The sequence below is a fragment of the Danaus plexippus genome, chromosome 4 (genome assembly GCF_018135715.1).
Source record: "Danaus plexippus chromosome 4, MEX_DaPlex, whole genome shotgun sequence".
NCBI lineage: Eukaryota > Metazoa > Arthropoda > Insecta > Lepidoptera > Nymphalidae > Danaus > Danaus plexippus.
This window is the reverse complement of record NC_083538.1, coordinates 3,178,993-3,192,372: the sequence shown is the minus strand read 5'-3', so window position 1 is coordinate 3,192,372 and position 13,380 is coordinate 3,178,993. Positions and strand designations below refer to the sequence as shown.

Genomic DNA, 13,380 nt, shown 5'->3' with positions numbered 1-13,380 from the left:
TCCTATTGAAAACAATTTAGTCCACTTCAGTTTGGTGGCTTATATTTTGTTTGCATGCTCTATTCTTTACATTACCTGAAGACCCTTGCGTCCCTTGGGCGTTGTACGGCGTACAAGTGTATCTTCCTTGATGGTTTTGATTGACGCGGGTGAACAGCAGCGAGCCATTGTTCATGATAACTATGTCCTTGGTCTGATACGGCTCCAACAGTCTTTTGTCCTTCGTCCACGTGACATACTGAAGGGGCGGGTTGGCTTTTATGTAACACTGAACTACTCCCGCCAAGCGGAACGGCAGGTATTGTACTGTTGGCGTAAAAGTCACCTTCGCTGGATCTGTAATAGTTATTGTATGATTGAATACAGCGTAGCGTACTATTCTGTTCCCACCCTTATGACCTTTATTTTTCGCTTATTCTTTTACAAGCAATGTAATAGTTATTTGGCGTTTGAATTTACTGTTATACATATATGTATGTTTTAATCGGTTATTTACATTCGACGTTGAGATACGCAGAGGCGCTTTGGGGATCGCCGATGCCGTTGGACACTTCGCACAAGTACTGGCCGGAGTCGTCCGCTGCCACGGGGTTGATGACCAGGGCTCCGTCTCGTCTGATCGTGACGCGGGTCTCCAAAGCCGCCACTTCAGCCACTGGCGCCCCCTCGCGGAACCATTTCACAGTAACATTTCCCGGTAGAGCCTTCGCTTCGCAAGAAAATTGTACCTTTTCCCCTTCCAGTTTCGTTTGGTTCGTTGGTGGCATCTTGGGAAAGATTTACTTAATCCATATAAAGAACTTCAAAAATCTCTACTTTTTATAAGCAATTAATTTTCTATTAACATTATATATGACATCCCTAGCATTATGGCTAACAACATTATAATTGTTACATTTCATTCAAAACTATTTTTTATTTCTATCACACATACGATTCATTTTGGATTGTACGTATCGAATACATAATAGTAATATTCTCACAGTAATGACAGCTCCTCCAGCGATGATGACGCGAGCCGTGTGTGACACCTGACCTTCCCCGTTCCTCGCTATACATGTATAGTCTCCGATGTCCTCATGGCGGATGTTGCTTATCCTCAGTTCGGTGCCGTCGTTGAATATGCCAACAGTGCCTGAAGGTTCCACAGGATTCGCGTCTTTGTACCATAGTATTTCGGGAGTTGGTGTCCCTTCGGCTTGACAGTTTAGGATTATGGCATCACCTACAATTTATTATCTCAGTAGCTATAGGATTCGAATATATGAATGGTATGAATTTTTACAGACCTAAATTGACGTATATAATGTCTTCCGGTGTGATGGAGAATCTAGGTGGCGCGTGCACGTCCAGATGAAACCAGGTCCCATTCTTGTGTTGGTTTGGGGATCGGTTGAGGAACACCACCTTACACTCGTACCAACCCTATGGCGGTATGAGAAGGTTATGAAACCATATAATACATTTGTCTTATTCCAAATATACCATTACTGGGTATATGTAGGTCTTCCTTTAACCTTTGGAAAAGGTAAGGATGTTTCCTTAAAATTACTTCGGACAGGACAAAAGTAGCAACATCGTATGACTGTTTATAAATTATCTGACTGTTACCTGATCCGACTCTCTAATATTAGTGAGGTTGAGGCTGGCCGCTCCGTAGGGCGAGTCAGGAGCCACTCGCGACACTCGCCCCTCGTAACCTTCGCCGCTGTGCGTCGGATAGCTCTCATACCAGATATAGATCGGAATGTCCTGTCCCTACAGTTAATAAAAAAGTTAATGTCCACCAACAAACTGGCGCGAAAATAGGTCTTCCTATACATAGCGCCTAACTACATACTCAGCACATACATGTAGAGATAACTACTTACTATTACTTCTCAATAACAGTTTATATTGAATTATCTTGTAACGGTTATGATAAACAGTACAAGACAATAACCAAGCCAGAAACAGAAGATTCACGTATCTACAAACATGCAATGATTACAACAAACAGTATGAGATGCAAACAGTACCACGCAATCTGAGACACATTCAGAATTCGTCAAAAGAATTGTTGTCAAGAGTTCGAGAAAATATAGGAAAATGATGAAAACGATATGAAGCATGCAGTATGATAAAATGACTGATGGTACGAGTTTGTAACATGCGTTAGACATTATACCGGTATGTAGCGTATTTAGCGGTTTAAGTCAAGAACAGTTTATTGCATGGAACTAAAGTTGAAGTCAGAAAAATGGGCGATTTCCATAGCCACAGGAAGAGAGAAACAGACAAAACCTCCGCCAGTGCACGAGGGAGTGCGCGTGCTCCGTGACAGCGTGAGCTACGACGTGCGCCCCATACTATCATACATAAGTAAACTGGTGCACCCGAAACAAAAGGTATTATGCGTATATAGCATTATAATAATAATTATGTCATTGTATAAAATGTGGTAGTGTCAGTGTCTGTTTAATAATTAACGGGGGTCTGCTGCTCTCTGGGACTCGTTTCGAAGGCCTTTATCACTGTGGTGGTAGTCGTCCTGATAGGCGACGTTAACGTCAAGTAACAGGCTTCCAAGAGGCGGTTACATAAAGGCGTGCGCGGGGGGTGTCGCGGGGCGAGGGCGGCGGGGAGGACCCTCGGCCCGCGGCGCCCGCGAACCACTAGCACGGGACTATACGAGGTGTCTGAGGCGACACAAGCACGAGATATACTTTACATTCCGCGCGGCGCGTCGTCGTGACGAGCCGACCTTTACTGAACAGAAATACACACACGAAAGATGAGCAGCGTTGTATTGTAAGAGTGGAGTGTTGGCCGTCGTACCGTTTCGCCTACCTTCTTCTCCCACTGCAACACGTACGGCACAGGGATGTCTTCGGGGAAATCGACCTGGCAGTTGAATACGACGCTCTCTCCGAGGATCGCCGTGATGTGTACAGCATCTTGATGATCTTGATGGCAGGTGACTGAACAAGAGATCATAATTAATGCATAGATATAGAAACGAGTCGAAGTTATAAAACTGTGCAATGTATGAAAGTATACAATCGTGGATGCGGGATTCAACATATTACGATACCCGGCAGGTAGACTAGCAGCAAGAAGAGCAGGCCGGCGGCGATGTGCGGCGGTTGCTCGGCGCGCCAGCCCATGCCTGCGCTCCCATGTCACGGCCGCGCGCGGCGACTCATTCTCGGTACATCACCTTCGAAGAACATACACATTTTATATCGAATACCATATAGCATCCTATTGCATGATAATACAATATATTTCGTCTACCATTCTTTACGCTGTTTATTTCCTACTAAAACTATTATTTCCTACACTGTTCATAATTCCCAGAGACTACCTTTAGGTTTTTAGATATATATGTTTCGTATGCGGTAACTGTGGTTCACTAATTGTTATTTTTTTTTATGGTAAAGTCTATAAGATTTATCGACGAAGGATGCAAACTACTTATCATTGTCTTATCAACTGTATCATGATTGTAAACAAATTGAAACAAACATTAGACTCATACGAGGTTCTCTGTGAATGTATTACGGGAGTTTAGAACTGTAATATTAAGTCTTCAGTAGCCACTGCGCTGCATTCACTTGGATAACAATCCAGTTTTAAGTGGTCTATTTTTATTGCTCTGTACCATACGAGCGTGCCAAGTTCAAAAGTTTAAATTCATTCTAGTTACAAAACATGACGTCCTGTATTTTAAAATTATAATGTATTTCACGGCTCGAATCTCTGTTGTAATGCGATTATAGTCGCTATCAGAAACCTTTCACAGATTTTTGAATATCCAGCTAACATTTGAGTGCATCCAATTGAAAACTTTCCTGAACACAGGTACAATGAAGCTCTGTGAAAGCACAAGTGTATTCCTACGCAACAATACCTCGCAGTTTTCACTGGTGAATTTTTCTTAATAAAATATGCTTAATACAAACACATAAGAGCCTAGTCAATGTTTGTCTTATTAGAATTGTGTTCCTAGTGTAATTAGGTGCATAGCCTTATGTTACAGTATATTATTGTTTCGTCCTTGGACTATTTTCCTTGCTACAATAATTACACTGCATCACGATAGCTGCGCCCCTCCACCGGCTCAACCCTTGCCCTCCACAGAACATTCGTGTTACCGTAATCAGCTTATTGATTTTGTTATTACGCGGTTTAAAAGCTACTTTTAACTGAAGTGTGACCGCGGCTTGGGTTTTGTGTATTATTCATCCCATAACAGTTCTCGAAGGGCCACTTAGAGAATAATTCCCTTTTAGCAATATAAATATGCTATTATTTTTGTGTTTACTCTTGTAGAGTGCATGCTATCAAATATTTTTATTAGCTAGAAATAATGGTGAATATATTTATGGAAGGTTTTATATGTTTTTTATCTGTATTATATAACAATATAATTCACACGTTGTTTTCACTAACCCAACGTGATGTTCGATCTGCGGGAGGCTGTTGTATAGTGTATAAAATCAAATCTAAATACCTTTAATTGTTATATTTGCTGTTATTATTTTTGAATTTTATTTATCCTAAATATCTATGGCTGTTTTGTCTAAGAGAGAAAGTTTTTTTTTTTTGGCGAAATATTTCATAAAAATTTTAATCTACAATATATCATACAATGACAAATATTTTGTGATTAAAACAGTGACTATTATTTGCAAGGCTCCTATATATTTGACTGTAGGATAGTTAGATGAAACAGCTAGTATTGTATTCGAATACATTAAAAAATATTTAACGAAAAATGTACAAGATGTCGTTAACCTCATTTCGCAGAACCGACGGAACATGAAAAGGTGTTCCAAATGTATCGAGGAATGAAAAGGAGAATTCAAAATAATTAAAGAATAGATACGACAGAAAAAAAAGTTGATTTATAAAATTCGTAAGAATATTTCTTCTTTGGTATTTTTCATCTGATTTTAATTTATCAAATTTGATCCGTAGCTTTCTAAATTATTTGATAATCAATGATACAAAATATATACACAATTTGTTGATTGCGATTGTAAATGCCTATTAGTTTAATAACTTTAATTTGGTAAAAAATATTTATGTATAAAGGTAAATGTCCTTTATTAATTATCCAGTTAGTTTAATTAATGTAACGTTTTTAATAGTCGTATTACAGTCAGTCGACATTTTTTTTCAACATTAATTAATAATATGTACGAGGCATTTTAAAACTAGTCTCGCAGCAGAAGGCATTAAAACATTGTCAACTTAATATAAATATTATTAAAAAAATCTGTAGACATTTTATTGGTAAATGTTAAATGCCTTCAAAATATATAAATGAGATCTTCCTTTCTTACTCACATTGGAATTGAATAGATTTTTTTATCAATAGTCCTTATTAATAGTTTATTCGTGTTTTTATACATATGGTATAAAATATATATTAATTATATTAACAATTAATCGGTATGCAATGAACCAAATCATACGGACGAAGTCGGGGGAATGAATTAGCACAGTAATTAAAAAGTTCTTTAATTCCTTATAATGTCCTTCTTATTATAATAAGTGATGCGTATTCTTATTATGTGTTTGAAAAGTTAGATATTTTGGACAAATTTAGCAAACAAATAATAATATTATGAAGAAGTGCTTGTATATTTTATTGATGTTTAAAAGTATTTGGAACACTAATAATATTTAGTTGAAAGGAGCTTTCGAAAAAAAAATTGAAGTTCATAAATTAACTTATCATTATAAGCGACGTTTCTTTCACAGTCTTACTTTTTGAAAATATTAAGCACACTTGAAAATGTCTATGCTCTATTTGAGATATTTTGAGAAGGTCGTGTAGTACATGTTTTAAAATAAACTCTTAAATGCACCAACTGAAAGCTGTGTACGTGTTAAATATGATATGAAGAAAAAATTTTCACAAAAATATCTCCATTTTAACGATATTTTCCGTTAGACGTTCCAAAGGGTCATGTCCTGGATCCTTAATATCTTCTCACATAATGAAATGATTTTCAAATTTGGGTAAATTTAAATATTATCAATTGAAAAGTCAGTTGAGAGTGATATACCGAATAAATGTACAGAGAAACTTTTTTCTTGCTATAAATCTGGCCAAAAAAAAAAAAGTAATTATTTAAACAAAAAATTTTAAAGAATCTGTTTAAAAAAAAGCGATACGTTTTATGATTTATCTAAGTAATTGTAATGAAAGGGACACATGTTCAGGAGAATCACGAATTCATAGTTGTACGCCATACGGTATGTATCGTAGAAGTGACACGTACAACAAGGAGTGCACTGTTTCAGATTAAATGATTTGTAATAAATAATTACCGCTGCATTAACAGAAGGAGTGTAGACTGCTGGTTATTTAACATATGGTGCTAGTTTTTTTAACGTAACAGCCTTTATAATGCGAGTCACATAAGACTCGGAAGTTGGAACAGATGTGTTCATACCGTTTAGTACAAATTAACTGGTGTTGTCAGCCACTTAAAAAAATATCGTCCTTTTTGACTTTAACATTTATTAAATGACAATAATTGTAATTTTATCATAAATCAAACGACTTCTCAAAAGGACAAAAAATTACAATAAATGTGATAAATGAGATATAAGTTTAATATTATATGACACATAAAATATATTTTTTAATCTGTTTTTTTTTCGTGATTTTTCATGAGAATGTCATTAAATGCGCAAATTACCTTAATAATTTTGTTATACATTTATTTTGGGGGTTTATTAAACTCACTTCTTTATAAATAAAATTATCCAACGATATAATATTATCAATTTATTAAATTCGTTGTTCTTAAATAACTATTAGATAAATAGTGCGTCTAAAAGTTAAGTCATATTATAATTATCTTCCTATTTTCTTTATAACAACTTAATGGTTGTTTCTTTGACGTCTTTAATCGAATTAAAATTTGATGTTCCTGAACAATAAAATGTTTTATACATCGTTATACAAGCTTCAGGTCGTCTTCTTATTCAGAATATTCTTTCTTAATAAGAGCTTATATTATAAATATCGAAGATGTCACGAGGATCAGTAATGTTGTATTATATTGTTGGCAGTTGGCAGTATGTTTGTAACTTAGTTCTTAGATGTCACAGCCGATTCGTGCCATTTGCTGGTGATGCTGAATTTTTAATATAACCAGATCTATACTGATTGTGAGTATCAGCGTTGTGTGTGAGGCCGATCTGTTGGCTGTACTGTTATTCTGTCTTTACCTGAAGCAGGAGCGTGTAGCGGTGATCCTGTGCTGGGTGCTGTGTCTCCGTAAGGTGCGGGCGGGCTCCGTCATCTGTGTCAGGTCATGAGGGTAACACGTCCAGCCGGTGGGGCTTCGGGCCGGGCACTGCCGCTCGAGCTGCCTATCGATCGATGCGCGCGCAGCCGCCGCCCTCGCACATGAATGATCCCCAGCTCACGTGTTCGCCTTAACAGCTCCAGCATTCGACTTCACCTCAATATTCCTTTTAATTATCATTCGGTTCGTATCCTTATATATAAATTCCTCGAGATTTTTGTCAAATCAATGATATTAATTCCTTGGATCCGTATACGTTATGAGGGATTCATATTAATTTGTTTTAACGCATAAATAATGCATCGCCAAGGTGTTGCAAAAAGCCTGACGTGTCGTGACACATGCTTCGCTACGTAAATCGATTTCTTGTCTCCGTGCCGAGAAAAGGTTGCAAATCTTAAGTTATTGCCGAACAGGATGTATGGTCGTATACCAAATGCAGCATAGAGCCGTTAGCCACATTCTCCTCTTTATTATATTCGTTCGCTACATTTTATTAAATTCATATTTTCGCTTTGACTTCGTGATATTTTGCATTAAATATTATTCAGGACATTTATGTCTCAGCGTGTTTAGTGAGACCAATTAGTTTTTAAATTCGTGGGGGCAAAGTACACGTAATAAATGATAAAGATTAGGAGTTTCTAGCGGTTGAACTAAAATGAAGCAGCTTCATATTTAACCGCCGTAACCGCCAGAGGTCGCTACATTGATCACAATAGACGTTAAATAACGTTCAGTGCCAAAGACATGGCTAGAATAAACGTGAACGTGAGGGATATAATACATCCATGATTTAGATTTAATATATATCAAAAATAAAATGATCTATACATGGAACATAACATTAATAGCCATTAATTTATTGTTTTTTTTTTTGTAATCGGAAGTATAATCGTTGGATTCAGAAAAGTTATGCAGTTGCAAGTATCCGATCATTTCTCATTACTGTAAGTACTTTTAGAATTGCCTTTGTGAAATTAACAGCTTGATTGCAAACGACAGATAAGTGGTTGGTCAACTTTTTAAGTGCAGTTGTACTTTTTATAAGCTATTGTTCTGTATTAAGTATTCTTCTGTTGTGGATTTACCGAAATGTCTTTACTTTTAATGGAGATTGTAATATGTTTAAATACTTAAAGTTTGTCAGTAAAATGGAATTTTGGTGTACGTATGGTGAGCGTTTGGAAGTTTCACATTGATTATATAGAAATAAAAGGTATGATTTCAAACTATAAAAATATAAACGTAGACCAATATTTGTTAATATATTTCATATTTTATAGTAACAATCAGACGGAGCGGGATGCAAAACGTAGTATGCAAGTAAATTCCCACAGTATTTTCAGTTCAAAAAGTTAGTTCGATACGGATCTTATTACTCTTTTGTCGTGGCGTTGAAGTTTAAAGTGGAGAATTCAGAAGAGCTATCCTCTAAGTTGCGGCTGTCTTGGGCAAAGCGGATTACTCCGGCCTTCCGCACTCTCAGCCCCCGGGGAATATTGTATCGATAACTCAATAATTCGAGCTGGCTTCTGTTAAATATAAATTTATGCTCCCATTGCTAAGGCTCAAATGAGTCCTGGAACGTGTAATGTACTGTGTGATGATATTACACCTCCATTGTTCACGGTCGCTTTAAAAATACATGTGAGAAAGGAATTCAATTATATTATAGGAAAAAACTCTTTTATCCACTGAGACTGAGCCGCCTGTTAAATATATATTGATTGATTAATTGAATTATTTTATGCACAATAAATACCAGAAATATTTTTAATATTAAAAATTCCATTAAATATTTGAATAATCCGGAGGCGATGCAAATCAATAATCTCGTAATATCTCAGAGCCGACCGATAAACGTTCAAAGTAAAATCGCTTTTATTGAATTCTGATTTCAGTTTAATGAAACAAATATAATTGATTTTAGTGTAAGCAAATTCCACCAGATGGCGTTGCAGTATAATTCATACAACAGATTTTCATTTCAATTATATATTTTTATATGAGCGAAGCTATTTTATTATTATTATATCTATAAGTTAAAGAAGGAATGAATGCGAATCACTGACATATGACAGTATGAGATTTATATTTACATAATAACTAGTTATAATGTTTATAAATTAGCAGTTAGAAGGAGTAACCAATTTAGTAATATCAGGAGCTAGTTCTGTGATTAATCGGTATAACGTAGTTCTTTATACTAATATCTGACGTCGTATATTATTGTCTTTCTGTCGGCATGTCTCTTATGAGTTTGTGGTTCACAGTTCGCTGGCAGCAGTACACATTCGTCACAGGTGTCACTCTCGCGGCTTGATTTGACGTGCGTGGTTCAACATATTGAATCTCCGTTACATTTCATCATCATTACAGCCTTAGCTATCATAGTGGATGAACGTCGTTCAGGTTCCGCGATGGCTGATGTTAATTCTACAGATTCCATGTTTTGCGATATTTGTAGCGTATCGTACTATATGTTACAGTAAGTATACAATGCTACATATGTTAAATTTCCTAGTTTCTTAGGATGTTTGCCATTAGTCAAATTGGTTAATATCATATCAGAATTGAGTACGTTTGGCTGTGGCAACTTAAGACATTGTCTGCTGGTTTTGTTTTTTTTTTTTGGCAAAAGAATAAAAAAGTCATGTCAACGAGATCTAAGACTTTCGCGAGGATTCATTGAAATGAAACTTATATTTTCACATTTACTTTGCAGCAACCGTGATCACGGGCAGACGACATGAGAAAATCTCATCTCGTCAGTAGTACTTTAAGTCATGTCTAATCAACAAGTCATAAATTCTTTCTTTAAAATTAAATTTAACAATAAATATATCATTAATATTTTAATGTGGATTTGTGTAAAATGTAGTACCAAGTTCGTTTTAATGACGGTATAGAAGTCATCAATTCCAATGTTATCGCCTAGCGGAGGCAGTGCGTCGTAAATCAATCATTCAGAATATCTGACAAATGCAGATGTCGCGCGGTTCAAGCTACACGTTCCTATCAAATCTCGTAGCCGTGCCTCTGATGTTTAAGTAGGCATCAATTTATAGAAATATTAACTGTGACCCAGACATCGTCTGTTTATTTTTTTCTAGACATTGCGCTGAAATTCACCTAATTGATTCAGATATTCGTTAAAAACTTTGTTTTTTTTTTTTATATTTTTTCATAAACAATAAGGAAACGAACAATGAAAAATTTTTATTTAAAATATATTTATTTCAAAGAAATGATAATTTAAAATTAATTAATAGATATATGTATAAATAAAATTTAAACGTATTTTCAAATGTTATAAACAATAGACGTTTACTGTCAATACACTTGATGAGGCTGTGAAGTAAAATTAATTATAATGAAAATATAAACGTTAATTTCAAAAATCGAATTCCGTGTTTGAAATTAAGAAAATTATGTGAAGGTTGTCGATGGCTCACAATTTCCGACGTTCCGTTCGCTGCAAACGTGATATTTCCCGTATTAATCTACTACAACATCCGCGAATAATTGGGTGAGGTTCATCGCTGGCAAGAGTGCACTGTTATTTGATATTGCAGTATTTATATTTTAACATAATTTCTATCTCCCTTACTCACATATTCTCTAACCTTCATTATGTTATTTTATTTTTAATTACCAGTATGATATCCTCATTAAATCAATCCATAAGTACAGCTTGTTGTTATTATTAATTGTATATAAAAAAAAAAAAAATTATGATAATACAAAATGGTGATAAAAAAAAATCGATGTTTGTAAAATGTCCGTAACATGACTGTGGTCATCCTATTCATCAGTAAAGCCAACGTATAAAAACAGCGAACGTAATCAACTCCGGTTTTAATTATCGGCAGATTCCGTCCGTGCTTTCACGTGGCCGAATAAAAAAAAAACACACATGTAAATTTCAATTGGACGTTATTTGGCATTTTCATAACGACTCAGTCTGCATTTCCCTTGTGATATCGATTTACGCTTCAATAATTCAGTATCAACATTTGCTAACATCTATTTTCGATTGGAAGTACATTTCGCGATAGGTATATTTCGTAGTTTGGTTCCCGTTACCGCTAGTAATAAATAATGTTAAACATTTTTTTGAGCTTTCTTTTTTATTCACATAATAATTAAATTTTCCATTACCCGCAACATTATGTAAGTGGAGGAACAAAATAAGCTTATACGAATAATTCGCAATAATGACTGTGCTAAGAACAGTAAAATATATAAATCTAAGCCAACGTAATTTATGGTTATTTTTTGTTTTATTTTCTTCGCCTCGATTAATATAATCTGCTACAGGAGACTAGTACGAGATTATTTTTATACAGTTTTTTTTTATCTCAAGTTAATAATGGGTATAACTTATAAATAAATGTATTGTGGGGAGAGTGTTTTTTTCTCTTATTTAGCAATAGAATGAAAGCACGACGGATTAGTTGGGTTTATTTATTTATTTATACAATAACGAATAATTTTCTATGTGTATAGTCACTAAATACATCGCGGACGTATTATTTTTGAATTAAACTGAGTCTATATAGTGGATTATATTACCCGTTTTAAGGTCTTTTTCGTTTCGCGACGCGTCCATTTTGAATGAACTATTCTCTATTGTTTCATTCAGACCATTTTATTTTACCGACTCGTTACATTGAGACAGATTCAATTAAAAATCAACATCGCATAAAAACTTTTTTATGAAAACCTGTCAACTTTAAACCGTTGATAGCAACATTTGTTTATAAATCTTTAATCAATGGCCTGATGGTATCGGATGTTGTTTTTTTTTTTTTAAATATATAGACACCAAATATAAATATACTAATTTCAATTTCATTTTAAATATTGTCATAAATATAATGATTTTAGTTCATTATTGAGAATATAAATTAAACAGATAAATTATAACTATAACTTTTAACTTATTTATCGAAATGCTAAGATATTACTTAAAAGGTTTTTTTTACACATTCCAAATAATTAAATATTATAGTACTAGGATGCAAATCACACTAAAGAATTCTACCATCTTATTTGTTTTTAATAATCTTCTAATTCGAAACTTGAATTTAAAATTTTTACTCCAGGTATAACCCCAATAACATATTTAGTTTCGACGTACATAGAAATTTCTAAGTAAGCGGTTTAAAAAATATATAGAATATATTATATGAATCATTACCTAAAGGAAACTTATAAAAGATGCTCTCAACGTACTGTATAAGTGGTTCGCTTTTATATCCCTGGAAAATTCAACCTCACGATGCTACTGTGAAAGTTGTTTGAGTCTTAGAAAACTAACAAAAAGAAGATTTTTATTATGGGTCCCCTTTACAAATGTTATTGGTTTAAGTGTTGCCAATTTCTTAATTATTTTTAAAATATGCCTTAAACTATTTCAGTTATTCCAGTCTAAAAGAAATGAAAAGATAACGCAACACAAGTTTATTACAAAGTGTCGGTTGTTCTTAAATAAAAAAAAAAATGCCGAAATTATCATATTCATCATATATATGTAGTTAAAGTTCCGTTAAGATGTTGTGGTATTAATATGTTGGCGCCCTGAAACATGTTTTTACACCTGTCCCAATACAAAAACGATGAAGTGTCACAGATTAAATACCATAAACAATCTGTGGCGTCATTATAACTATTGACATATATTAAATTATATTGACGTAATGTGAGCTTGTGTATTTAACGAAAGACAAGATAGACTTTCGTATATTAAAGCGGTCAGCGAGCTCATGTAACTCCGGGTACATCCTCTGGCTGTGACCACAGCCCCATCCGGTTGTTCTAACTATGGCTATAACCAGTGGCGACTTGATATCCGCCAACAAAAACACAAAAAAAAAAATACCATACCCTGACGGCTTATCATGAAACACGTTCTCTTTTACACAACTGCAAGTCTTTTTGTTTAACTTTTCTCACGCCATCTCAAAGGTGCAGTTTAAATATTTTCTCTATCCCCGTTCATAATATTTTCGCTACTATTTTAATATGTACGAGAAAATAAGTTGCTTTATATTTTTTTGTT

The 13,380-nt window shown here is 34.6% G+C and overlaps 1 protein-coding gene and 1 long non-coding RNA gene across 6 annotated transcripts in view; one reads left to right on the top strand and one right to left on the bottom strand.

Annotated features, from left to right (window-relative positions):
- The window catches only part of LOC116768737 (protein turtle), a 45,961-nt gene that overhangs the window by 7,661 nt on the left and 24,920 nt on the right, over positions 1-13,380 (bottom strand). For 4 of the 5 annotated variants that reach the window (XR_009753042.1, XM_061523843.1, XM_061523851.1 and 1 more), the window contains exons 2-8: positions 3,074-3,199; positions 2,818-2,960; positions 1,612-1,758; positions 1,290-1,425; positions 984-1,225; positions 497-767; positions 76-336 (exon numbers count right to left, since the gene is read on the bottom strand). Coding sequence is in view for 4 of the 5 variants with exons in the window: in XM_061523843.1 (XP_061379827.1) it covers positions 76-336; positions 497-767; positions 984-1,225; positions 1,290-1,425; positions 1,612-1,758; positions 2,818-2,960; positions 3,074-3,146 (1,273 nt within the window). In the remaining variant the exon portion in view is untranslated. The remainder of the gene's footprint in view (positions 1-75; positions 337-496; positions 768-983; positions 1,226-1,289; positions 1,426-1,611; positions 1,759-2,817; positions 2,961-3,073; positions 3,200-13,380) is intronic. The other variant, XM_061523846.1, reaches the window with a different exon arrangement.
- Positions 8,324-11,473, top strand: LOC116768739 (uncharacterized). Its single transcript, XR_009753046.1, has 3 exons — positions 8,324-8,532; positions 9,590-9,804; positions 10,042-11,473. It is a non-coding gene; the product is annotated as an uncharacterized LOC116768739 (long non-coding RNA).